At 34.9% G+C, this 26,936-nt stretch overlaps 1 protein-coding gene across 2 annotated transcripts in view; it reads left to right on the top strand.

Annotated features, from left to right (window-relative positions):
• The window catches only part of LOC148949065 (uncharacterized), a 79,340-nt gene extending 56,221 nt beyond the window's left edge, over nt 1–23,119 (top strand). For both annotated transcript variants that reach the window (XM_089093129.1, XM_089093128.1), the window contains exons 9-13: nt 2,025–2,353; nt 6,732–6,941; nt 11,559–11,819; nt 15,581–15,726; nt 18,529–23,119. In XM_089093129.1, coding sequence (XP_088949255.1) covers nt 2,025–2,353; nt 6,732–6,941; nt 11,559–11,819; nt 15,581–15,726; nt 18,529–18,620 — 1,038 coding nt within the window. In that variant the 3' untranslated portion in view covers nt 18,621–23,119. The remainder of the gene's footprint in view (nt 1–2,024; nt 2,354–6,731; nt 6,942–11,558; nt 11,820–15,580; nt 15,727–18,528) is intronic.
• The last annotated feature ends 3,817 nt before the right edge of the window (nt 23,120–26,936 follow it).

Raw genomic sequence — 26,936 nt, 5'->3', positions numbered from 1 at the left:
TCATTTATTATTTGATATTAATTTTTGGTGTGTTTTGAGTTTAAATTATTATAGGACTTCATTTCTGCTGATCTTAAGTCTAATATTGCTCTTTGCTTTTCTTTGAAAAACTTTTTTCTGAAAGTTTTTTTTTTTAAATTAATTAGTAAGAAAGGTAGCTTAGCTAAATAACTTAAACAGTTTTTTATTTTGTTTTTTGTTGTTGAAAGATGCTTGGAAAAGAGCAAGATAGGAAAATAAATAAGTTTCGGATGCTAAAACCAAATTAATGACCAATTTTAAGTATGGTTCTGAAACACAAGGGCTTCGAAAAGTTTAGACAGATTGCTAATATTATTTCATAGGAATCGTCTGATATTAGTTTTAACCTCCTGAGCCTCCTTTGGGTAACTGAGCAAACAGTGACGAGTAAAGAGTGAATATATAGTGTGGAGTAGGAGTATGCTCATGCACTTTGTTGGAGCATTCGTCTTTGTACTCACTGTTTCGTTTCATATCCGAAACGTGGCAAAATCTGGTTTTGGAGAAGAAACTAATTTTAAATTTAATTTTCCGGGCAAGGTTTTATGTCGATGGATTCGATTAAAGGCAAATTGCCTTCCAATTCAAATCAGAAAAAAGGTATGTAATAGAACGAGTGCGATTTCCGAAACGAGGTATGCTTGCCCCCTTTGTAAGGGGGAGGGTGGAGATCTGGACCATTTTCTACGGGAGTACTCGGTCCTTTCTGATAACAGGAGAAAACATTTACAGGGGATTAATTTTCAGCTTCCTGACATTCTTCAATGTTGTAACCCAACAACAAACTTGAATCGGTTTTTATATATAGATAAATGCTATATAGATATAGATAAATACTATAGATGAATATATAGATAAACTGGTGTATATATATAGATAAAGAAGTGAAAGTTAGCGTTTAGGTTATTTTGTTTAGTTTAGGTTTTTATTTTTGGATTCTGTTTTTTTGTGTGCTTTGTGATTTGTTTTTCTGGCGATACATTCTTGTGTATATGGCTCCAGGGCTTTTGAAATACACTTATCTATCTCTCTATCCCTAGCACAAATTTCATTGTTGGTTAAGGATGAATAGAATTTTATTGAAGGAAGGCCATAAAGACCCTAAAAGCCCTAAAGTCTCTTATCTCGGATATACTATTCGCGCAGTGAACTTGCTATGAAATGGGAGTGTATTTCTTTCGTTTCGTTTCAATAGTATTAATGAATTAACATATTAATCATATGTCATCAGTATTAATCATATTAATCAATATTATCAATATTAATCATCATCACATTAATAAATTGACAAAATTTGACGTATTAAATTGACATATTATTTCAGCTAATCGAGTTGAGATTTCTCCTGCAACACCCCAGTTTAGATGAAGAAACCGATTCCAGTTCCCAATCACCAAAGAAACAAAAGAAAAAATTAACATCAATCATATGTCATCAATATTAGTCATATTAATCAATATTAATATATATCATCAATATTAACCATCAATCAATATTAATCATCGTCACATTAATAAATTGACAAAATTTGACGTATTAAATTGACATATTATTTCAGCTAATCGAGTTGATATTTCTCCTGCAACACCCCAGTTTAGATGAAGAAACCGATTCCAGTTCCCAATCACCAAAGAAACAAAAGAAAAAATTAACATCAATCATATGTCATCAATATTAGTCATATTAATCAATATTAATATATATCATCAATATTAACCATCAATCAATATTAATCATCGTCACATTAATAAATTGACAAAATTTGACGTATTAAATTGACATATTATTTTAGCTAATCGAGTTGATATTTCTCCTGCAACACCCCAGTTTAGATGAAGAAACCGATTCCAGTTCCCAATCACCAAAGAAACAAAAGAAAAAATTAACATCAATCATATGTCATCAATATTAGTCATATTAATCAATATTAATATATATCATCAATTTTAACCATCAATCAATATTAATCATCGTCACATTAATAAATTGACATATTATTTTAGCCAATCGAGTTGAGATTTCTCCCGCAACACCCCAGTTTAGATGAAGAAACTGATTCCAGTTCCCAGTCACCAAAGAAACAAAAGAGAAAATTAACCCTTTCTGATTACCTGACAAGGAAAGAGTATGAGAAGGATATCTGTTCAAGCAATAGTCGACACGCATCGCCATCTTTAGAGGATGTTGAAGAAGGCGAAATAAAGGATACAACTGACACTAATTTGGAAGAAACTATGGAGCATTTGAAACTCCGATCTAGGAATAGAACGGAGTCCGAGGAGTCTGACTTTTACAAAAAGATTAAACACCACAAAGGGAAACGAAATGAAAGGTATGAAACCGTATATCTCCTGTATCAGTACGCTAATTCGTTATTTTTTAGATTCACTGAGCAGAATTTGTTCGAGGTTTTAATTTTTCATATTTGTTAAAGAGGGACCGACCCAATTTTTAAACCAGGTCATGTTTCAGCATAGTACTTTCCATTTTTACAGGTTTAATATTCCCCCTTACCTGGGGAAGGAATACTCCAGTTATTGGTCTGGATGCTAAAAAAAAAAAAAAAAAAAGAAAAAAAAATTGCATAATGCTCTCTCCTCCAGATCCATAACATTGAAGTAGAAATGGGAAGTTAGGAGGCAAGGGAGGTAGGAGAGAGAGAGAATCATGTTGAATTTAAAATCTATATTCTGTAATCAGATATTTATTTTCTGCTCGTCGACGTGTGCAAACCATATATGAAGTGACAATGGTTGACAGAGGATATGTCCATAACTTTTTCACTTGGTGGAACAGAGCTCACTTTTCTGTAGCAATTGAAATTGCAAAATTCGATAGAATAGGACGGTGCCTAAGACCAGACACTTTATGATAAAAAAAATTCTCTTATTTATAATTATGATCAGTTAATAAAAAAATTTATATGTGGAAATATTTTTCTGGTTTAACGAACAGTCAAAGACAACACCTCTCCAACCTTTAAACACGGGATATTTACAGACATAAAGAATCATCCGTCCGGGTTTTGCAAAGGGGCAAATTGGGCACCCCCCCCCCTCCCCGCAAAAAAACAAGCATCAATTCTTTTAATCAGACTATGTTTCACTCTTAAGAGCTGTATTAGAGATATTTTGGCACTCAGTTATTACTGAACCCATCAAATGACCAAAAGTAAGTAAATTGTCCTGGTTGATACCCAATCCGTTTGGAGACGTTCCAAAAATGAGATAAAATTGATCTTTTTGAATTCTTAAAAAGTTTCCCATTCCAGGGCAATTAGTCCTTCAAAGTTTGTCGGGTCATCTCTGTGATTACTCTGGATTGGTGGTGCTTCCAGGTGTTAAGTGGCTATTATAAGTGGCCACAGCTGTTTAATGGTCATACTTAGCTAATGACACTGATTTTTTAAGATGTATGTAGTTAAGTTTTGAAATTTTGGACAAATCCATCGTAAGCGAAATTTTCAATTTTCGGCAATTCAAAATATGTAACTTTTAATATGGCCAATTACTATTGGTCAATTATATGGTCAATATTTGGCTGGAGAACCGTGCCTCAGAGCCACACAACCCTCCCACCTCCCTGCTTAATTACAAAGATTTTCCGAAAAATTAATTCAAAGCAGCATCGAATGCTGCTGTTTTTCCTTTTCGTATACGAGCGCTGCTCCCTGCCAACGGAAATATATATATATATATATATATATATATATATATATATATATATATATATATATATATATATATATATATATATATATATATATTCAAAATATGCAAATTTATCAAATATGGAATTGAAGGATCAAAAGCTACGAACCTAAGAAAATTCACTCAGTAATTGAAAAAAGATCTAAGATACCCCCATGGGGAAATTGATTGTAGGTGGCTTATTAGAACGTAAATTAAACTTTTTGGGGCTCTTTGAAGTCCCATCAGTGCTTTTGTCAGTCCCACCAGAAATTTTCAAGCTTTTTTTTTAGCCAAGTTTTAAATGGTGATAAACCTCACTTTCCTATTTGAAACAGTTCGTGGTAACAAACTGTAAGCAAGGATCTTTTTGTGATGATTCCAATTATATAAAGATCATCAAGTTTAAAGTTACGCATAGAAAGCTAAAAGCCTGAGCAAATGTAGCGTATTTTTGGAAAGGGGAGAAACACCCCGAAAAGGGTAAGTAATCTTATTGAAAATTGCACCATCGAGTCTTGCACACGAGAGAACCCTGGTGCAGAGGTTTAATGCTCCCATCTACTAAAAAGCGGAATTTTGTTGGGTTTTTATCGAGAAGAAAGATCGCGGAAGCGTGTTATTTTTTCAGGGGTTATCTTGTCAAACCAATGGCTCTAGAAAATCGAGAGACGCCCCATTCAAACTAAAATTAAAAGATCTAATGCTCTTTTTTGAGCCAAAAAGGGCATTCTGCCATTTTGTGGCACTGAACTACAAATTTGATCCAAACAGGGCAAAATTGCTATCGATTGAAAATTCTGAGAAAGCCAATGAATTAAAAATGTTGAAAGACTGGACTAAATATTGAATTTCCTAGTTTCAGAGGCACGGTGGCGCATTTTCCGCACGGTGGCGCATTTGCTCCTAAGAAGTTAAGTAGTTAATACAAAATAAACGGTTACCATATACGCTTATTTTAAAGCTTAATTTAACCAAATTGATTCACTTAATGTGTGATAAGGGATGTATAATTTAGTATCAACCATTATGGAGGGGGGCCGGTGGGTCATTGTGTGTGTGGTTGGATGCTTAAAAAATCAGGCTGGATGATGCTTAAAAAAATTAGATTTTACGACAAAATTTTCTAACTCTTTAAGCATTCAGGTAAATATAGAAGTGGATGCCGGATATAAATTAACTTCTAATCTCACTTCATTGGATTAAACCCGAATATAGGTGCTGTGGGTGATATCTCCCTTCATATTGCAGAAAAATGTTTTCATTGTCATATAATAGACTGCATTCAATTGCTTTCTGGCACAGAAGATGGAGAGGTGAGCATTTTGAGCGCCACCAGGTAATTTCTAAGGAGGTAGGAGACAATTGCTACCAGGAATTTTTTTTATTGAAGTTAAATTTGAATTATCGGATTTTACATATTAAGCAGTTATGTGACCGCAAACTGTAAGTAAGGAGCGACTCGAGATTACGGTAACCAGAATATTAAATAGTTTTGATCAAACAGTTTGTGATAACGACCTATAAATAACGATTCGATTCACTAGTACCTGAAACTCTAAAAAACGGAACCTCAATAACAATTAACACATAAAAAGAATTGGATTTTTATCCTGATACTACTAATATACGATTAATTAAGTATGTTACCCATCAAAAGCAACGATCCTGAGAAAATTTGTCTGATTTGCAAAAAGGGGGAAACCCCCCACCAAAGTCAAGCAGTCTTTGCAAAATCACACCATTAGATTCGATATACCTTAGAACCCTGCTGTAGAGTTCTTGAACTCCTATGTTCTAAAGTACGGAATTTTGAAAAGTTATTTCCAGAAGAGAGACCCCAGATGCGTGATTTTTTAATATAAATTTTCTCGTTTTCCAGGGATAATCGTATTGAACCAATGGTCCTAAAAGATCAAAGAGGGCTTATTCAAATGGAAATTAAAAGTTCTAGTGCCTATTTTGTTGAGGTATCATGCTCCATGCTCCTTACGCTACCGTTTGACTTTTTGTCCCAATGACTTAAGAACGACTGCTGAAACAAAATGGCCATTGAATTGGAATAAGAAGTTTTTTTTTTAAGCGCAAAAAAAACTTGCGTAAAGTGTGGGGGAGTAAGGAGGGGGGCAAACTCCGTATGCGGAGCAATTTCTGTTCGATTCAAGTTTTAATTTCGCTCCTTATTTTCATTTGAAAAAAAAAAAAAAAAAAAAAAAAATTAATCCCGGTTTAGGAGTAACCTCAAATCCTGACTATTTCCTAGCCCTAATGAATAGTGAGAAGCTAACATAAGTGGTTCATAACAAGTGAAATGATGGCAAACAAAGCAGTTCCAGGTATGAATGAAATTGCTACCTTGCAATAAAACTGTATTTTATAACCTTGAATAAAACTGTAGCGAATAAAAGAAAGCCAAACGTTAAAATATAGCAAAATAAGGAACAAGCAAGTTGAATTACCCCGTACCCCATCCCCTTAGAAATACCAAAGGTATCTGATTTATTCCACTAGCCTAAAATGAACGCGCGTTGAGTACTCAAATTTGGATTCAAGGCTTTTAAATACCTTATAAGAGAAATTTTACTCGATGTCATAAGATAGATAATACTAGGGTTTTGACTTTGGCCATTGAGTTTTTACTATGTTACTACCTATAAGTGTTTTGAATGCTTTGCTGATATTGATATTCTCTTATATTCTATCTCCTGATATTTTCTTCCCTTTTGAAGAAAATATCTTCTATTTGGATATCTTCTACAGATCTGAAGGGGCTGTAGTAGATAGCTTCGCTAAAATACTCCATTTTAGGGCATTTTCAAGAAGCATTACTCTGATCCTTTCTCCCTCCCTCCGCCAAGATCAGTGTGTGATAAAAACTGTAAAACTTCGACGAGCAATTCACTATATTTTTTACACTCCCCTCCGTTTCCTATATAATCAACCCCTCTTCCCTTGTCTGGACTTGTGGGTGGCAACACACTTGTAAATTGTAATTAATCTTATGGTTGTATCTATTTACAGTGCATGTAGTTCATCTAGTTCCGATTCTTGCAATAGTGATTCGTCATGTGACTCTGATTCGCTGAGATCTCGAAGCCCCTCCCCATTCCTGAAATCTAGAAGACAAAGTAGAACACGACTGCGATATAGCAGCAGCAGTAGATCACGGAGACGTGGATCTTATTCTACAGACTCGACCAGCAGTGACAGCTCTTCGCATAGTCGTTCAAGGTTAGTCATCAATTTTTTTGACCTATTGAGGAAAGAATTCTGGACTTTCTTTTTCATTTAAAAGCGATTACTATAGTCATATAGTACAGCCATTGGAAAGCGAGAGGAGTTACTACCGTTAAAAAAATTGTAAATTTAAGTTATTTTTTTCGAAGGAAATTCATGAATCTTTAATTAGATTAGTTTAATTTTAATTTAATTTCGACTGTTGAGCGGATCACTTCTTCGAAGAAAAATTCTTCAAAGATCGATCGCATACCGGTTTATAGGTAGGGGATTCATTGTATACAAGTAATGCCGTGGCTATTGATTGACTGAAATATGAGTAGTCTTAATCTTTGTGCGAAGTTTAACGAGCAAGATTTAAAGTAATGTATGAACCTGTTAAGTTTGGATGAAAATGAAATGATTTGATTTTTTGTCCTGAAAGATTAATTAGAGAATAAAAACAATAAATAAAAATAAGGATAAATGAAAGTTAATGGCATTCATGACATATGATGAAAAAAAAATAAGCCTCTAAAAAGTTTCAACTTTCCGGTGTAGTAGTGCAGAATCTTTTTTTTTGTCTTAGTGCATCTAGATTTAACAGCACTTTAAAATAAAAGTTTTTCTTTCCTTTTGCAGGAACAATTTGTGTTTCAAAGATTAAAAGTGCCCTAAAACTATAGTATTTATCTGAGCAATATGCCTTCATTATGGTATATACAACATGAAGTTGCTTTAGGTGAAGCTAGAGGCACTGAAAAATTCTGTTGTCACAATTATGATCTATTTCTTTTACTTTATACGAAGCAAATGACTCAATATATTTTCTTCAAATATAACTTCTTAGGCAGGATCTAATTTCACCCAAACTCCGTTTGATTAAAAAAGGGAAATATGCTCAGTTCTTCTAGGCACAGTAAATAGACTGTTTCATTAACATCGGTATTTTTATATTCAGCTTCTCAAAGACACTGACGATAATATATCCCTTCGACTCATTGTTTAAAAAAAAAAGTATTAAATTCTTTTAGAGAAAGTTTAAGATGGGTTTGAAGTAAAAACTATGTTTGAAAGATATCCTTTTTTGACCCAAATTCACGCGACTTCTTTAGTTTCACCACCTTGAAGCAATAATCTTTGTGTAAAGTTTTTTGATGGAAATAAAGACCGAAAATGAAACGAATAAAACGAAAACGAATAAAAATTATTGCTTCCCAGTTTATGCAAAACATATCTCCAATAATGGCTCTGACTACTTCCCTAAACTTCAGGAATCCCGAAAAACCAACGTCCTACTGAAAACTGGTTTTAGTTGAGATTTTGAGACAATTAAAATTGTATACTTGAATTTGCCAATTTATTGGCCGGTGAAAATTATTGAGAGCCTTATAAGTTATTATTTTAATTTCTTCAGGGTATTTGAGGTCTTTTTTTGCTTCTAGTCGTGCCTTGTTGCGTTGATTTTGTGTTTTCAGTAAATTGCTTGTTTTTCAGAATTCTGTAGATTTAGGAAAATGATACAACAATTTATTTGAACCATTATGGCAGATATCAAAATACTGTATGAAGTGCAAAGCGATAATTTTTGTTCGTGTTAAGTTTAATCTTTACTCTTTGTTTTCATTAGAAAGCCTTAAATTTTTTTTTTTTTTGAAGAGATTGATATAAGATATTTTGTTTTGCGCATGGGAATATGCTCCCTTTTCATTATTCTGACCAATTGTGCCTCTAATTGACGAAGTTTACATGGTGTCATGGCTTAGATCACCATTCTGAAAGAATAATACAACCATTAGTTGTAGAATTTGTTTTACAGTCAATCCAAGTTTCTAAATAAATAGAATAGATGTGTTATTAAAAGCCCATGGACCATAGCACAAAATAAATTTTTGAAATAACTTAGGCTTTTTTTTTATCGACGATTTATGGTCAACTGGTGCGATCTTAATGCTTGGGGATTTACTACTTCAAGTATTGTATATCTTGGTAATTATAATTACAGGAGCTTCTATTATCCCAGTTTCAGTACTAGTAATCAGTACTGTCTTACTCATTGCCAGTTACGATTTACTTTTACTAAACACTTACTATTAATTATTTCTTAATTACTATGAATAATTACTTACTAATCACTATTTGCTATAGTACTAATTAGGACTGTCTTAATATTTCTAATAATTAGTACAATGTTAGTACTTAGTACTGCTCATTGCTTTTCGCGATTGTTCTAAATAAATTTAAAAGCCTTTTGAGGTTGGACGGTGAGGAGTATACGACAGCTCATTGCAACACTATGCCACATGACGTGGTTTCAGGGAGTTTAGATAGGCCATCCCAGTTTTCAGAAGAATAAATAAGCTGTCACTTCCCTTTCTGGGTTAGTTTCGATGATATACCTAATATACCAAAAAAAATTTCAGAAAATTCTCATAAATACATGAGCAGTAAAGCCAATATAGAATATTTGACACTTTAAATGAAGATACCATAATTTACTTGCACTTTGTTTACTTTTTAGTACTCTCGTTTTTAAAAAGCTGAGGAATTTTTTGGCTCTCCAGTATTCCCCTTCAGAGGAAATTTTTAGGGTTTTGCTAAGCATAATTAGTTTATGCAGTGTTATGTAATTGCAGTATAATACAGTTAACAATATGATGATAATATATCGTTGTAACCATGTTTAATCACAAATAAACAATACTTAGATCAGGATAATTTACTTTTAATCTGTTTATGTGTTTTTTTTTCTCCTTTTTTCCAAATTGCTGTCGTATTCTTCAACCTTTGGAAGAATTTTTTCACCGTAGATTATTGAGATAAAATCTAACAAGAGATAATCTCTCATTAGTGATAAATAAAAGATAACACCCTGTTTTAGAAAGTTACTATACGTAGATTGGGGGATATGTTCCCTGGGGAGACTTTTTTTTAATGATTAGAAATTTTCTAATTTCCTTGTTTTCACCTATTTTAACTGCATAAAAAAGAAACCGCTGAAAAATAAAACACCTAAAACTTGCTCTGGGAACACAAACCGGAAACATGAGAAGGCCCTGATTTGGGTTTAAAAATTCAGGTGAATTGAAGCTCTGGGTTTCAAAATCTAACAATACATTTCAAACATTTTCCTTCAATTCAAATATTTTTACTAACAGAAGCAACAAAACTATATATGACATAAACTCGCTCTGCAAAAAAAAGAAGAAGAAAAAAAAGTGACCTCTTGGATACCATACATGTCAGTTCATTTTTCCAATTTAAAAAAAAAGATAAGGCAACATCAATAATAGTAAACAAAAACAAGAGGAAAACTGATAGCAAAAAGAAAAAAAACAGTAAATTGAAAAAGGAAAAACAAATAAAAAAACAAAGTAGAAATTGTTATATCGCAAAGAATCTTCTCTCGAACCTTAAAGATTACTAAAATCCTGGGATTTTCTTTTTCTATGAGGGCAGAGGAGCTCTCCTATATCTCCCTTTAGATAATTGATTTGAAAATGCCTTTTGTAATATTTTAATTGAAATAACTGAACCCCCCCCCCCCCCCCGCCTAGATAGAGAAAAATTTTCACAGAAGAAAATCACAGAAAAAATTTTTGTGAATTTTTTGCAGTTTTAAATTTTGGCACGCTTTTACTAGCACGAATTCAAAACTGACAGGCATATTTGTCTGCTCACCTGACTCGCTTTCGTTGTGTTTCGTGACTTAGATCCAAGGCTAGCAGCGCTCCTAGTCAAATAATGGTGATATAACGAATTAGGCTCTAAAAAGTTGTCTAAAAATATGGTGCAAGTGTATTCAAGCACTGGAATACAAATATTTCTATTTCATAGTCTCTGATTTCACCAGCTTTCTTGATGTTTTAAACTTGCTTAAAAACGACTCAGTGCCAATAATACTACGATCACACCTACTTTGAACCTGAAGTCGCATAAACCTGCTTCAAAATTACTCGCCTAAATCAAATCACCTTAATTTGCATAAGGCGCTACTAAAGAATAATACAGTGAGTAGAATTCTTTTAAGGTCACGACCTTAACATCAAGGCCTGAAACATCACGTGAAGAGAACCCCTTATGGAGTTTCGTAGAAATTTTCGCACATGAGACATGTATGTAATGTCTCTGTGACGTGAAATGTAGCTCTCGATTTTGTTTTTCCATTACTGACATACTTTACTAAACCGTCAATAAACGTGCTAGAAAAGTATATAGCTAGTCATTTTGCCAGTTTATTCATTAACTTTATTGCATCCTTAACATGAAGGAATCAATGGGTAGCTTAAAGGGAATTTTCTCCTCAGTGAGACAGGTGAATGTACAAAAACGAACAAAGTTCTTGGTATCTTTTTAGTGAATTAATTTGGAGGAGCTGTGTATCTCCGTGTTGATTCTGTCGTCCGGGAAATAACCCTTCAAAAAAAGAGGATGGGTATATAGTATAGTTCTAATGAAATTAAAGAAAGTCAGATACTCGAAGCAATTTAAGTTTTGTTATGCTTCATTTATCCAGACTGGAGGGAATTCAAAGACATTGTTAGTGTAGTTCCTCCCTTCTATAAGTATGCCTTCTTTTTGTTTAAATAAAAGATTGATACACTCATTAATATTGGGCCTTTCATTGACTAGGAGTCGTGAATCTTCATCAAATGAAGTCCGACAACGAAGACGGCGGACATCCTATAGTTCAGTCAGCAGTAGCAATAGAAATACATATGATGTCAAATCAAAGTCAAGGAGGAAAAGACAAACTAGTTTAGATGCTTCGGATGAGAGAAAAGTTATTTATCTGTCAGATTTTCCACCCAATATTACAGAACGTGATATCCACAGGAAGTTTGCTAAATTTGGACCAATAAGCGATATTAAAATCAAATTTAGGAGTACTGGGTAAGTTGACAAATCGTTTTTTAATGCTATCTTGGATAGTATGTATATAACATTCATGTAAGGGTGGTGTCAAACAGTTCGTGATAATGAATTGTAAGGAAGGAGCGACCCGGCTCAATAGTAACTGAAACCCTAAAAAATGGAATTTTGATAACAATAGATACATCAAAAGAATTGAATTTTTATGCTGATTCAAATGTATAAGTTTCATCAAGTTTAGTCTTACCCATCAAAAGTTACGAGCCTGAGAAAATTTGCCTTATTTTCGAAAAAAGAGGGAAACACCCAAATAAAAGTCATAGAATCTTAATGAAAATAACACCATCAGATTCATCATACCAGAGAACCCTACTGTAGAGGTTTCAAACTCTGCAAAAGTGTGAAATTTTGTATTTTTTTTTCCAGAAGAAAGATCGAATGTGTTTTTTTTTTTTTTTTTTTAAGGGGTGATCGTATCGAACGAATGGTACTAAAATATCACGAGATGGCTCATTCGATTGGAAATTAGAAGATCTAGAGCCCTTTTTAAGTTACCAAAGAAATTGGAGGGCAACTAGTCCCCCTGCCACGTTCGTTTTTTTCCGAAGTCACCCGATCAAAATTTTGAGATAACCATTTTGTTCAGCATAGTCGAAAAATCTAATAACTATGTCTTCAGGGATGATTTAATCCCCCAACAGTCCCCCGGGGGAGGGCTGCAAGTTATGAACTTTTCCCATTGTTTAAATATAGTATTGGTTATTGGGAAGCATACAGACTTTTCAGGGGGGATTTTTCTGGGAGGCGTTCGGAGGGAGGGGGTTACGTGGGAGGATTTTCAATGGAGAAATTTTTCATGGGGGAAGGAAATTTTCCATGAAGGGGGCGCTGAATTTCCCAGCATTTAAAAAAAACAATCAGAAATTAAATAATAAAAAACACGTTTTTTTCAACTGAAAGTAAGGAGCGACATTAAAACTTAAAACGAACAGAAATTATTACGTATGCGAAGGGGGTTCGCTCCCTCGTTAATACCTCGCTCTTTGCGTTAAAGTATTTTAATACTTTCAAAAGAGTTATTTATTCTAATTAAACGGCCTTCGTGATTCAGGGGTAATTCTTAAGGAATTGGAACAAAATTCGAACTTTAGCGTAAAGAGCGAGATATTGACGAGGGGTGAACCCCCTCATATACGTTATTTCTGTTCGTTTTAAGTTTTAATGTTGATCCTTACTTTCAGTTGAAAAAAATTTGTTTTTTTTTTTATTTAATCTCTACAGAAGTGTGCTAACTAGTTTAATAAGTAAGTCATCATTTCAAGAATAAACTACTGAGGAAGAATTTGCGCATGTCACCAATTGATACTGCCAGGCCAATAACGATTCATGGTGTATCTAACCCAAACGGTGTTTTTTCAGAGACTGTGTTTGGCTAGTAAAATACATTTTATAAGACATCATTTCTAGTTCGATAAAAGTAAATGATTGATAGGTTTCGTTTTTTTGTTTTGTTTGCTTAGTAAATTTTCAAGTGCTATATTTTGACTAATGTCTTTTCGTTTACGGGTGTTTCCGGGTCATGTGTCTGCGAGGGGGGGGTGTGTGTGTATCAATTTTGTTTGAAGTTTTTTATACGTTGAACTTCTATTTTTGTAGCAAAATTGTGGAAAAAGTTAATCAGTTCATGACATAGGAAAGTAAAATTAGAATCAAGTCATTACTGCGATACTATATACTACGTCTATGACTTGTCCGGTACTAGACGTATTTTCCCAGCCTAAAATCCCCCCGGATAATTCCCTCCCCCTCTGTAGAACCTATTGTAGTGGTCTCAAGCTCTTACATCTGCAAAAATGTGTTGCGTTTTGTATTTTTTGTCAAAGAACGAGCGTGTTTAATTATTGTTTTTTTTTTTGTTTGTTTCAGAGATGATCATATCGAACCAAGAGGCCAAAAGGATCGGGAGAGGTCTCATTCGAACAAAAATAAAAATTTTAGTGCCCTTTTAAGTGACCAAACAGATTGTTGGGCTAATACCCCTCCAATCTGCCGTTTATCTGACACTTCCCCTTTTTTCTCAGAGGAATCCGATCGATTCTACAAAATAGCCATTGGGTTCAGCATAATTGAAAAGCCCAATAAATATGCCTCTAGGGATGACATAAATCCCCCCACCTCCCGCAACCCCTAGGGAAAGAGTTATAATTTTTGCAATTTGTCTATTGTTTACGTTGAGTTTGACTACAGGCTAATTAAATTCAATTCAAATATAATAATATCGCAAGGCTAATCAAGTTTTACAAATAAGAGTGATTCCGCCTTTATTTTAATGATCTCCCAAGCAGTCAATTAGAGATGACGTACATACATAGCGTCTTTTGGTTTACTCAGCAACGCGTGTTGTTTCCAGAAAAACCGATAGCATAATTTTTATATATCGGACTAAAGCACCGAGCGGGTAAGACGACCTAGATTAAACTGGACCGCTTTTTCTGCTATTAAACGTGAAAGTAAAGAGGAACATTAAAACTTAAAACGAACTTATCCTAGCCAAGATTAAAAGTCTCAAGCAGAATTAAAAAATCAAAAAATAAAATTCAATCCGTAAATGTTCCTTAACTGCAGAATAAATTTTGTTTGTTTTAAGATTTAATTTTGCTCTTTACTTTCATGTGGTAATACTTTCTCTATGACAGCTGAATTTTACATATGGGAGGAATTTCCCCCGAAGTGGGGAGGGGTTTACGCCGGCCCTCCGAATTTTCCAGAAGTCACATTTGTGAAATAAATAATACAAATTAACTCTATTAAACAGAAGTACAGTGAGGATTAAAATTAGTGACAGAATGTTGTTTAAGTGCCGATGATGGGATGGAAAAAATATCCAGGCTTTTTGATCTTCCCAAAGATATATTTTGTACCATCGGTCAAATAGGTCCAAATTAAAGTAGAAAAAATTATTTAATGCAAGTCCAAAGTGTCCAACGCTGCTTCTGAATCTTGATAATAGTTTATTACATGCCTTTGGCATCACATCTCTAGTTTTTTAATGCATCCTGTTCGCCCCCTCCCCGCCTCCAACAAAAATTCTCCCATACTACCTTTTGAGCTTCTCCTGCCCTGTCCCGCCCAAAAACAGTAAGAAAGTATTTCCTGGGGGGATCGACTAGAAACATTCTAAGCATGAGGCAGACATGCTAATCACTACTCTAAAAGATCACGTAAATATGCGAGTCAAAGTACAATAATGCCAAAAATCGTCCCTCCCAATTTCTCAGATCCAGTCCAATAATGTCATATGTCAAATTATATTTAATATAAATAGTTGAACACGGATTTTGAAGCCAACTCCCATCTTTCTCAACCTTCTGCCAAAGAGGGTTACACGGGCTGTAATACTTTAATACCTATCAGATGAAAAAATAAGGTTGAGAATATTAACTGGTGTTATGTGGGAGGGAGCGGTCTATCTGAAGAAAATCAGGCCTTTTTTAGAGCTAGAGAGGATTGAGGCTTAGAAGGAAGGCATGGTTAGGTAATACACAAGACACTCTCAATTTACCAATTGGCATAAACATCTTTTAAAAACCAAAATCAAATATTGAATAACCTTCGAACGTTTTTTTTTTTTTTTTGAAGAAAAATAAAGAACGTTAGAAAGTGTAGGGAAAATCGGAATTTTTTTTTTTTTTTGGCTTCATTTAGTTTTTAATTATATTTTGAGTTTTATAGTTATTTCAATTTCATTTCTACTGTTGACACTCATTGTCACCTAATTATAGTGAGCCATACGCCTTCGTCACTTTTTATGATGGTGAAGACGCTTTGGATGCCATAGAACATGGAAATGATGACAAATCTAAGCCTCAGTGCGGCATATCTTTTGGAGGAAGAAGAAGATATTGTAGAGAAAACTATGCTGATTTGGGTAAGCCTATATTGTCTTGCAGTAAGAGAAAGTGTAGAAGAAGGGAATTGTTGCTAACTCGGAAAGCTGTTGTATTGGGTGAATAAAACTATGATATTCTACTTTGTCGGAGTGTAGACGGCTTCTAGAATTCAAGCCGGATTTAAAGATAAAATTTGAATCTTCGTTTAGATCTATTTTTACAGAACCTTTTAAACCTTAGGGATAAGGGGAGGAGAGTTGGAAAGCAGTTTACATTGACTGCAGATCTATTCCTGAAGCTATTAAGCTAGCACAAGATTCTTCCAAGTTCATGAAAGTCAGTGTCCTGGAAAGGGAAAAGATTTTTGCCGATGTTTGAAGCGAAACTGTGGAGCAATAGGAGGGTCAAAAGTGATGAAAGACCATCTCTTTCTAGGGATCTTTCTACTTTTAGAAAATGTTTCGTTTTAATTGATGGGGGAGTGGCCCTCCTTGTATTTTCCTAAATGAATATCTTAAATGAATGATGCCCTACCGACCTGAAAGAAAACAAGAACGTCCTAACTCTATTCTCTCGTACTACGTTTTTCAGAAAATAAAGTGCAGGGTTCTAAAAAGACGTTCTTCGACTAATGAGTGTGAGATGCATTCTCCCTTGTTTGTAATCACAGTGTACTACGTGATGTACTCTCTCCTTTCCCACGGCAGTACTATTTGAGATAGCTCGACTAGGAAGGGTAGTGAATCTACTTAAAGAAAGCAGCAGTTAACGCTTCATCAATTCCCTTACTTTGAGGGTTGTGAGGGTATTTGGTCTATCCTTGTATCTTTATTTTTGGATAATCTGGAATGGTGTTGTGAGAGCCCTAGTAGAAATTGTGCATCCATAATTGGAAATAGGCCTATACTAATGGAAAACATGTAACGGTGACTAATTGAAATGGAAGGTAAAAGTGAAAAATGGCATCTTTATTTCTTCTGCTGGATGCACAAACCTCGACCATAAAACCGATGCTTAGAGCAAAAAAAAACCATAGTTAATTTTTTTTGGTGGAGGGTTGCCCAAACCGAAAGGTTGCTCACATTCTATAAAATTGCTCAGTCTATCTGCAAAACACAAACTGGTAAACACAAAACACAAATTGCGTGCAGGTTTTCCCTCCTTGCTCTCCCTCTACATAACAAGCGAACGACATAAGCCAACTATAGGAATGAGTAATGAGGGTTTTTATTGTCAAAAACAAGTAAAACAAATATGCAGTATTCATTCAATTTTTCGTCACTTGACTGAAATTGATAAAATTCTTGAAATCTGTTATGTCCTATCAGCACATTTTTAGATAAATTTTTCGTCATTTAAGGGTTTGACTAAAAAGGAATGTGTCATTAAGAAGAACCTGTTAGTCAAAATAACTTGAATAATTCTTCACTGAACTAAAGAAAAACTGCAAATCCAATTACTGGAATTTAATATTAAATTTTATAATTTAATATTATTATAATTCTTGTTGATACATCTCTTATTTACGAATAAAATTAATTCGTAATTAATTCGTAAAAAATCTTATTTTTATTTACGAATAAAAAATGAAAAAGAGCTATTGCTGAGCCTTGGCCAGCTGTTCCACTTAAATAATAAGCAAACTTGTCAAAACTGGTAAAAGACGACATTCTGTATAGACACCATTCCGGAAATAATGTTAAAAATTGTAAAATGATGAGATTCAGGAAGGGTAGGGTTGAAGGCCCTTTGAGTACATTTCTTGTTGGGAAGAAGGTTGCTCGCTTCGGGCAAAAAGCCGAGTGGTTTTTAAATTAAATGCAAGACTCAGTAAATGAAAGGCAGGGAAGATATAAATTGTTTGTTTCAGGGGTAGAGGTTAAAATTTCTTTATAGAAAATTTAGATTTTTATGGTTTCTGACCCATTAAATAAGGTTCATTGGCTCCTGAAATCAGAGGTAGTTCGTCAGCACAGGGCTAAAAATTGAACATATTGAAAAAATTTAAGCAACCCAAACGAAAAGGGTTGTGTCTTTTGCCAACAGGGAAGCCCATATGTAGGAGGTGATAGTGTGTAACTATGTTAAGCACGTCAATAACTTTTTTCTCATATTTGTGCTTGTTTAATATTTATCATGGCGTTTTAGTGTTCGTAAATACCTCATAGCTTTACTAAAATACTCTCTAGTAATACTATCTTCTTAGTTTTCTCGGCCTATGAACTGTCACGCTTGTCGTTATTCGGCTGGCCTATAGTTAATAATAATAGTAGTACTATGCACTATACTGGGATTTTCAATAGCAAAATAGTTTTGTTCTTTTTAAGCTTTATTTGCATATTGAATTTAAGCTTTACTCGTTTTAAGAATTATTTATTCATTTATATTAGTACCTGTTGTATTTTTTTGTTATGATTATTAATTTAATTCCTGTTCGTTTTGGGTTTCATTTATTCTTTAATAGTAATTTTATTATATGTTTTTATTTCTTCTGGTTCTAAGTTTAATATGGCCTTTACTCTTCTTTTAAAAACTTATTTTTGGAAGTTTTATTTTTAATTAATAATGAAACAATTGTTAATCCAAACTGGGATTAAGTTACTGGGATTTTAAGTCAATCACCCAAAATAATCTTACAATTCTCTTTAGATTTTTCTCCTAGGCTTTATTGGACCCACGTTGTAGACGACTTCCCCTTAAAATAACGTTCTGATACCTCTCCTATGTTCTCCTACGCTTTATATATAACGTTCTCCTACGCTTTATGTATTCAAAAGTTTACATCTTATAAATGTTGTTAATTAATTAAATTAATTAATTTGAATTACTTTATATTTTAGATAATCAATCTGAAGCCCGGTACCCACAGAAGACTTTGGACTTTGATGCGCTCTTACGAGAAACAAAAGAAAAGCTAACAAAACGATGTTGACAAATAGTGACATCTATATTTCTAGAAAAATCTGTGTGAATATTTGGCCATTCAGCTTTTATTGAAAGTGCCTCAGGAATGTGGATAAGGGTGCCTTAAAAAGTAGTAAATTACCGGGCAGTTATTTACAAGATTTTGAGCGACAAAAGAATTTTGAAAGCAGAGATGGCGCTTCAGTTATCTTTTGCAGGTGAAATAGTTTTCGCCACGTCATCTTGATAGTGGATGACTGTGTTGACACTGAAACTTGATTTGATATGGGCGTGAATCATCTGTGATATACTATTAATTTTGTTGTCTCTTTTTTAACTAGTTTCTTTTCACGTTTAAATTTTTCTCTTCTCTGACATAATTCATTATCCTCATGCTCCGAAGGAAATGTTCAGGTCTAAATTACATCAACTACTTGCGTCTTTTAAAAGAAGCGACAAACCCCAATGCGTTCTGATTTTTTATATTCCTTTTGCTGCAATACCCCTGGTGGGGTATGGTAAATCCCCCCTCAGTTTTTTTTTCTCTGATAAGGCTCAGGTTGGCAGGTTAGAGTCTTCCAGGGTTTTATCTTGTTTGTTTATGATATTGAACCAATATTGAATAATAGAAACTGAATAAGTAGAATTTAAAATAGTAATGATGTAAGTTGAATGAAGTAGTTATAGAAAGGTATTCAGTGTTCAAAACAGAATCAGTAAACTTTTAGGTATGGGAGAGTAACCCACGTGTGATTTTTCTTCAGGACAGCTTTTTGCTTCCGACATTTAGATTAAGATACGCTGTCCCTTCTCCTTCTTAATATGATTGATTTCCAATTGTTCTTGTGTCTGTACCTTTTTTCGTATATGTACATTTAAAAGCACTGAATTGGGGCTTGTTTTACCCTACACCCTCACATACACATAGCAAAAATTAGTGAGTAAATTTAAATTTATGCTGATATATTATGTCTCTTGTCATTGTCTCCTGTGCCAGGGTGCATTTTTTGTAAAGAAAAAAAAAAACACCCTATTAAAGGTGGTGCCTTTAACTATATAACTACTTCATCTTATAACATTTTTTGCTATATAGAACCTTTAGTATATCCTCTAACTCTGTATCTTCAACTATGTATAACATCCTCTAGCATATATTTGATTAAAATGGAAAATCGTATCTCTTTTACTATGTAATTTTTTTTCACCATGTAACATCATCTACTATGTAACTTCTTCATCCTCCCCATGTTCTAATGTTTGCACCAAAGGTGACAATCGGATTTGGAGACTTGGTACCTTTTGAAAACTGGTGTTGATTTAAATAGTTTTTAGGTGTAGGATCAGATGACGCCTTTAGTGGGGCTTTTTTAGGTGATTTCTCTTTCTTGGCTTAAAAATTTGTGACTTTTTATTTATTTATTTTTTTTAAGGAACTATCTTTTTTTCATAGCGTAAATACATTTTTTTTTGTTAAAGAGTCATGGTCATAATATTCACACTTGTAGGCTATATAAGTGCCATTCTGCACGACAGAAACACATAAAATAAAATGTGCTAGTGGTCCCGGAAAGGGATTAGTTAGCAGCAAATTAGGTTGTTAATATGGCGACGTCTCTTGGTTTTTACTCTGGTTTCTCTGCATTGATTTCACGTGAGTATGAACAAAGACCTGCTCTCCCACTCGATGGCCGGTACATAGTTCCCCTTTCTAACTCGGCACGATTCTCATGCGACCATGAAAATAAACTATTTCCCTAACATGTTGGGGGACTTTCAGCGTTGATTCAAGAGGCAAAGTAATGACGATGGGAATGTTTCACTCTTGAAAATAATAAAATAATGTTGTCAAGAGATTTGAAATACATAAATAAACTATTTATGCTTTAATTACTATAATATATTGTGATAATTTGTAAATCCCAATTTCTTCTTGGCTTTGTATTAAATTTTCGGGCTTTTTTCAATTTCCTGTATATACAAGTATCTAACCCCAATGTATACTCATTGTATATACAAGTAGAGGGCGGGAGTAAGGTTTAAACTTACCTCTCATTTGCATCAGAAATAAACTTTACCCCCCCCCCTAATGTGCAAATATATACCCTGAATTGGTAGGGGTGGGGGTCAATGCTCATCGGTTTTATACCAATAAATCAGTAACAGTAAATTAACTCAATTGGATAGCTCATTGCTCCAAATGTTTCTTGTGTCAGTTTTACGTTGACACAAGGCTCAAGAGCTACTCAGTATCGACACATATTCTTGGATCCTATAATTTACTTATACTGTCGCCACACCTGTCCACCCAGTTTGTCAGTGGTCAGTCAATGCTTGGCAAAACCCTTATTGATTATGTAAATTATTTTTTTTTTAAGGTGGACTGGGTGGCGGGGTACTGGGTTTGATCCCCCGCACCCCCTAAAATTTTTCTTCGTAGTTGTTTCCTTTCTTAGAGTGATTTTGTTCCATGTTTTCAACTACTGATGAACTTTAACTTGACAAATACTGGAGTCCAAATGCTATTCTGAAAGTCCATCAATTGCATCTCTAAATCGTCAATTTGCATCCATTGAAAATCCTTTAATTCCGAAGTGTTTTAATCAACTTCATGATGAGACTTGATCATTTAATTATCTGGACCAGCTTTTCATTGAACTGTTGAATTAGTGAGTTTACTATATTCTGGTGCAGATGTGTTGTGGTCGTGCGGCGTTGTTCCTTTTTAGAATATTTTTTTTTTTTGAATGTCCGCTTTGCTCTCCGCAAACTCCCTTCCAAAAACTAATCATGTAAACACTGTTTAATCTTCGGAGATGCGTGGCATCAATAATCAGCTCTTGTATAATACAAGTGTCACAGGTTTGTCGTCACTGCCCCGTAGGAATTAAATCCCGAAATGTAAATGGAATTAGACTAGGGAAGCCAAGATAACTTGATTTCTGGCGGACAGCAATCATAAAATGCCCAAGACCCAATAAGTAAATATTAATTATTTTGTGGTTTGCAGTGACTACATGTACATTGTACAAGTAGTGTCTCATTCATTTTCCTCACAAACATCACTATCCAATTAGATATCCAATATTTTTTAGATAATAGGCTGGTCTATGTTATTGTCCTAGCCGAGTGGATTGGTGCGCTGGATTTAGGATCCTTTGTCTGAGAGGACGAGGGTTCGAATCCTAGTGTACCCAATTATTTGGTTTGGGACTGGGGTCAGTGGTGTGACTCTGTAAGCCCAGCCAGAGTCGACCCAGCTTTAAATGGGTACCTGGAGAAATCTGGGGAAGGTAAGCAGGAAGGGTGTGTGAAAGCACAGGATGGTTGGCCCCCAACCCCCCACTGCGCTTCCTGGCTGAAGGGCCAACAAACGGAGATCAGCACCGCGGGTAGGGTCGTATTCTTTGCCTGTACCTTATGTTATTGTGATCACTAGTAAAAAGAAGATTGGGAGCTTGCTGTGTCGCGACATTAAGATCCAAATTGCTGACCAGAATGATTCTTGGGATATATGCTATTAACAAAAGCTATAGGTTTTCTTCTGGTAATTTATGCTGAAAACACTTAAGCTCTATGAACTTAATTTTACCACCGTATTTTCGCATGAGATAATCAAGCACTGCAGATTTTCTTGGAATCGAATTCACTCGTGTTTTATCTCTTTGAATTTGTCTAGGATTGTTATAGACTCCTTGATAAACGTGTTAGTTGACAATATGTTGATTATTATAAGCTATTAATTAACGAGTGTACCGCTCTCTCACTTGCTGCTATTTTAATTTGAAAAAAAAAAAGAACTAGGTCAAGATTTGTGGAAGAATTTAAGTTGGGGTTAGGTCTCAAACAGCACCCTGGAATCTATCCAGGGTTGGGTTATCGGGTTTGACCCCCCCCCCCTTCTGCGATTTTGTCTGACTCGTAAAAACGCCAAAAAACCCATATAAACAAATTTTTGATGCGTTTCTTTTTGCTTTTTTGTAACCCCTCTCCTCCCCACAAACTAATACCCATATCCCAGCTGTCGTCGCTGTCCTATCTGACTTTTTTTTGTTTTTTTCCTGCTGACCTTTCCTTTGAGGTTTCCTAATTGTTTCAGAGGTTTGAAAATGTTGGGCACTACTTTTGAGCGTGACAATTATGAAGATTTTTTTTTAGAATTCTGTAAAAAAAAAAAAGCGATGTCTAGATAATTTATCAAGTAAAGAAATTCACCAGTATGCTTCTTTTTGCTGGTAATTGTTACCGGCGATTGCTTGGGAGAAAATTTTTTTGGTGCGCGTAAACAAGTGTATTGGCTGAAAGTGATAGCATCAATATATATTGTTTGATACGTATGAAGTTTAAGGTTTTACCACATTTCCTGTGTTTTCTCTTTTATTAAAGCTGGATTGTGTTTAGTGTTGGCCAAAGTGTATTCACATTTTTTTTTTTTGAATTTTTACGCCAATTTGTTTTTGTTTTCTGGTGGGCCGTCCGTTCGTGCGTAAGTACGCAAGGCCTTTAGATGAGGAATAAATTTTTACCTCGCTGATACACCTTGTTTTGTCTGTTTCTTGAAGATAGTTAGGAATGTTGTATACTCTGGATATTTAGAAGCTAGCGGGTTGTACTTTGCTAGTGGTCCAAAGAAACGCGCTCATCGGGTAATCGGAACTTTCATGCAGCCATATGAGGCACCTACTTAATGGGACAGGTAGTTTGTTCCCAACTTCACGCAGTGGTATATCCAGGAGTGGAGGGGATGGATTAAAGCCCTCCCTATCGTGGTGTACTTTATTCTGTGCTGTTTTCCTTGTATTTATATGAATCCGTCAAGTCGGAAAAAAGTCGACAGAGCATGTTGAGATCTGACAACAACTCTTCCAGTGGCCCTTCTAGCTTATTGGAAAGTATTAGCGCTGCCATTTTAGAGACCAGTTTCCACCCCTAGTTCTTGTCTTGAGAACTGCTTCCTTCAGGCACTCGATATTGAGCTACAATCTGCAGCAAAAGATATTAGCTTCTTGGTTACGCTGTCTATCAAGTGTTACGTATATCCCGTAAGCTGAAGAAATATAAACGTTTCGACGGCATTATAATTATTTATTTCTTACCCACTTAGAAAAAGGAAAAAAAGTGGAAAACAGCAGGAAATAAAACTAACAATTAACACGAGACAAATAAGGCGTGGCGATCCCTTACAAATAATTTTGCGAGTCTCAGTGTCGGTTGGCCGTATCAAAGACAAAGGGTCCATGAGAGAGTTATCACACAGAACAAGCTGTCATCGAAAGTTGTCGAGAATTTGTGGATTGACTATGAAATTTGACTTAAAAGACGGCGAAAATTTACTGCCCTTTTGTTGGCGAGTTTGACAGTCAAAGTGGATGGAACTCCCAAAGCGACGAAATTACTCAGATGGTAATTTCTTTGAACTAATTTTTAGCGTTTTCCGAGCGGATATGCTAGAACATTATTAGGGGCTGCCCTTTCCTGAACTTTAAAGGAAAACTTCTGCTCTGTTTATTCGAATAAACAAAATTCGCACTTTCTGAGGATATAAGTTTCATTAAATCTGAAGATTTCTATCTCTGGCACAAAAAGAGGGAAGTTAAAATTGCTTTTCTGTTTTTCTGGAAGTTAAAATGGTTTCCGGGAAAGTATGTATCGATTTTTAGTTTTCTGACGCTATTTTCTAAGTGAATTTTGTTCAAATTCTTTAAGAATGACTCCTGAATCACAAAGGCCGTTTAATTCGAATAGATAGCTCTTTTGAAAGTACTAGCAAAAACTTTTGCGTAAGGAGCGAGGTATTGACTAGGGGACAAACAACTCATATACGCAATAATTTCTGTTGGTTTTAAGTTTTAATGTTGCTCCTTACTTTCAGTTAAAAAAAAACTTGTTTTTTTTATTTAATTTCTGATCATTTTTTAAATAATGGTGGGAAATCCAGTGCCCCCTTCATAGAAATGTCCCTTCCCCCATCAACACATTCTCCATGGAAAGATCTTCCCACGTAGCTCCCTCCTCCGACCCCCTCCCCACAAAAAAAATCCCTCCTGAAAACGTCTGTATGCCTCCGAATAACCAATGCTATATGTAATATGCAAACAATGGGCAAAGTTCATAACTTACAGCCCTTCCCCCGGGGACTGTGGGGGATTCAGTCATCCTCAAAGATATGCACTAGATTTTCGACTATGCTGAACAGAATGACTATCTTAAAATCTTGATCGGGAGACTGGGAAAAAAATGATCGTGGGAGGGGGCCTAGTTTCCCTCCAATTTTTTGGTCACTTAAAGAGGGCACTAGAACTTTTTATTTCCGTTTGAATAAGCCCTCTCGCGATTTACTAGGAACACTGGATGGGTACAATCACCCCTGAAAAAAACAACAACAAAAAAACAAACAAATAAACACGGATCCGTGATCTTTCTTCTGGCAAAAAATTCCACATTTTTGCAGATAGGAGCTCGAAATCTCTACAGTAGGGTTTTCTGATAGGGTGAATCTGATCGTTTGATCTTCATTAAGATTCTGTTACTCTTAGGGGGTGTTTCCCCCTTTTTTCAAAATAAGGCAAATATTTTCAGGCTTGTAACTTTTGATGGGTAAGACTTGATAAAACTTATATATTTGAAATCAGCATAAAAATCTAATTCTTTTGATGTATCTACTGGTATTAGAGTTTCGGTTACTATTGGGTCGGGTCGCTCATTACTTACAGTTTGTTACCACGAACTGTTTGATCCAATACTTGGAAATGCAGTGGTAACAAACCAGACAATAAACACTATACTAAACTTAGTTTGGCTAATGAGAAGCAGGTTGTCAGCATAAGCTAATTATGATACGTCCCAAGGCCGTATACAGGGGGTTTAGGGGGTTTTACCCCCCCCCCCCCCAAACAAAACAAAATTGTCCGACTCGTAAAAATGTAACAAAAATGAATACAAATTAAAAAAAATTGGTGCGTTTTTTAAAGTTTTTTGTACCCCCCCCCCCTCTCGAAAAAAAAATCCTAGATACGTTTTTGGATACGTCTGTCAATCCCCAGAGACATTGTCCGACTCGTAAAAATGTAACAAAATGAATATAAATTTAAAACAAAATGGTGCATTTTTAAAAGTTTTTTGTACCCCCTCCCCCTCCCGAAACAAAATCCTAGACACGTTCTTGGATACGTCTGTCGATTCCCAAAGGCAAGAACTACGTATACCTGACAATAAATTTTCAATACAAGTATTAAATATATGAGGAGAGAGAACTCCTCCCTTACTTGGTATGTGTCCAAAAACTTCCCCACTTCTTGACTTAAATCTTAGATAGGTATTTGAATATCAGAAATATAGAAAAAGAATAACAGACGCATTCACGCCAAGTTGACTAAGAGTATACCAAGCTTGGGGCATGGCAAACACTATCGAGTGCTTTAAACTTATAAAGGGGGCAAAAATTAAGATTGTAATTATTCAGATTATCTTCCTTAATAAGCGGTGTCAAAACACGGTCAGCATATTTACAACTCAAACTTGAATCTTTACTAATTACCCTCATTATTAAAAAATTCCTTAATATGAGAAAGTAATTCACCCTCAAATAATTTACTTGGAGTTCAGGCGACGGTACTTGGCCTGTAGAATCTAGATGAATTGAGATATTTTCCTTTCTTTAATACATAAGTAATACTTCCACAAAAACAAAACAGGAATAATAGATCTTGAAGTGCACATCTGAAATAGTAACTGGAGATGCGATAGAGGTTCCACTGAATGCTGCAAAAATACCATCAAGGTCACAAGACTCGGACTTTAAACGTCAAAGAGACTTCACAAGAGATGTCTTTGACTCACAGTATTAGGAAGATCCTTTGCAACTAAAACAGTAAAATGGCTGTGCACTGCATAGTTAATCCTGGAAAAAATCCGTGTATAGTGATTAATCCATGACAATCTTGATATAATATCACTAAAAAAAGAATCTTCGGTTTCGACGCATTCAGCATACTTTCCACTGTTTGCCTTCAGTCCGAAATTCAGCACCCGAAAACCAAACTGCTGGAAGAATAATGACACTTGTAAGTCGATTTAGTTTTCTGCTTAAAGCTAAAGACTTGTCCACTAGATAGTCTACACACAGCAAGCAATACAGTTCTTAACCAAAACTTGGCTTGGTTCTTCACTTTTTTAAGTTTGGGGTCACATTTCCGAAACGTCTGACGGGTATGTAGTCTGATGCAAATCAAAGAAAAAGCCATTGCTTCAGCTTATTTAATTGACGAAATAATAATTCCATAGGGAGCATCTTACTGATCACGACCGTCACTGAAATATAAACAGCGTCAATAAAACGAAAAGGCAC

Source organism: Artemia sp. Qi Xiang Cuo, chromosome 8, assembly GCF_049724085.1.
Source record: "Artemia sp. Qi Xiang Cuo chromosome 8, ASM4972408v1, whole genome shotgun sequence".
Lineage (NCBI taxonomy): Eukaryota > Metazoa > Arthropoda > Branchiopoda > Anostraca > Artemiidae > Artemia > Artemia sp. Qi Xiang Cuo.
The sequence above is the reverse complement of the archived record's forward strand: the minus strand, read 5'-3'. Positions and strand labels throughout refer to the sequence as shown.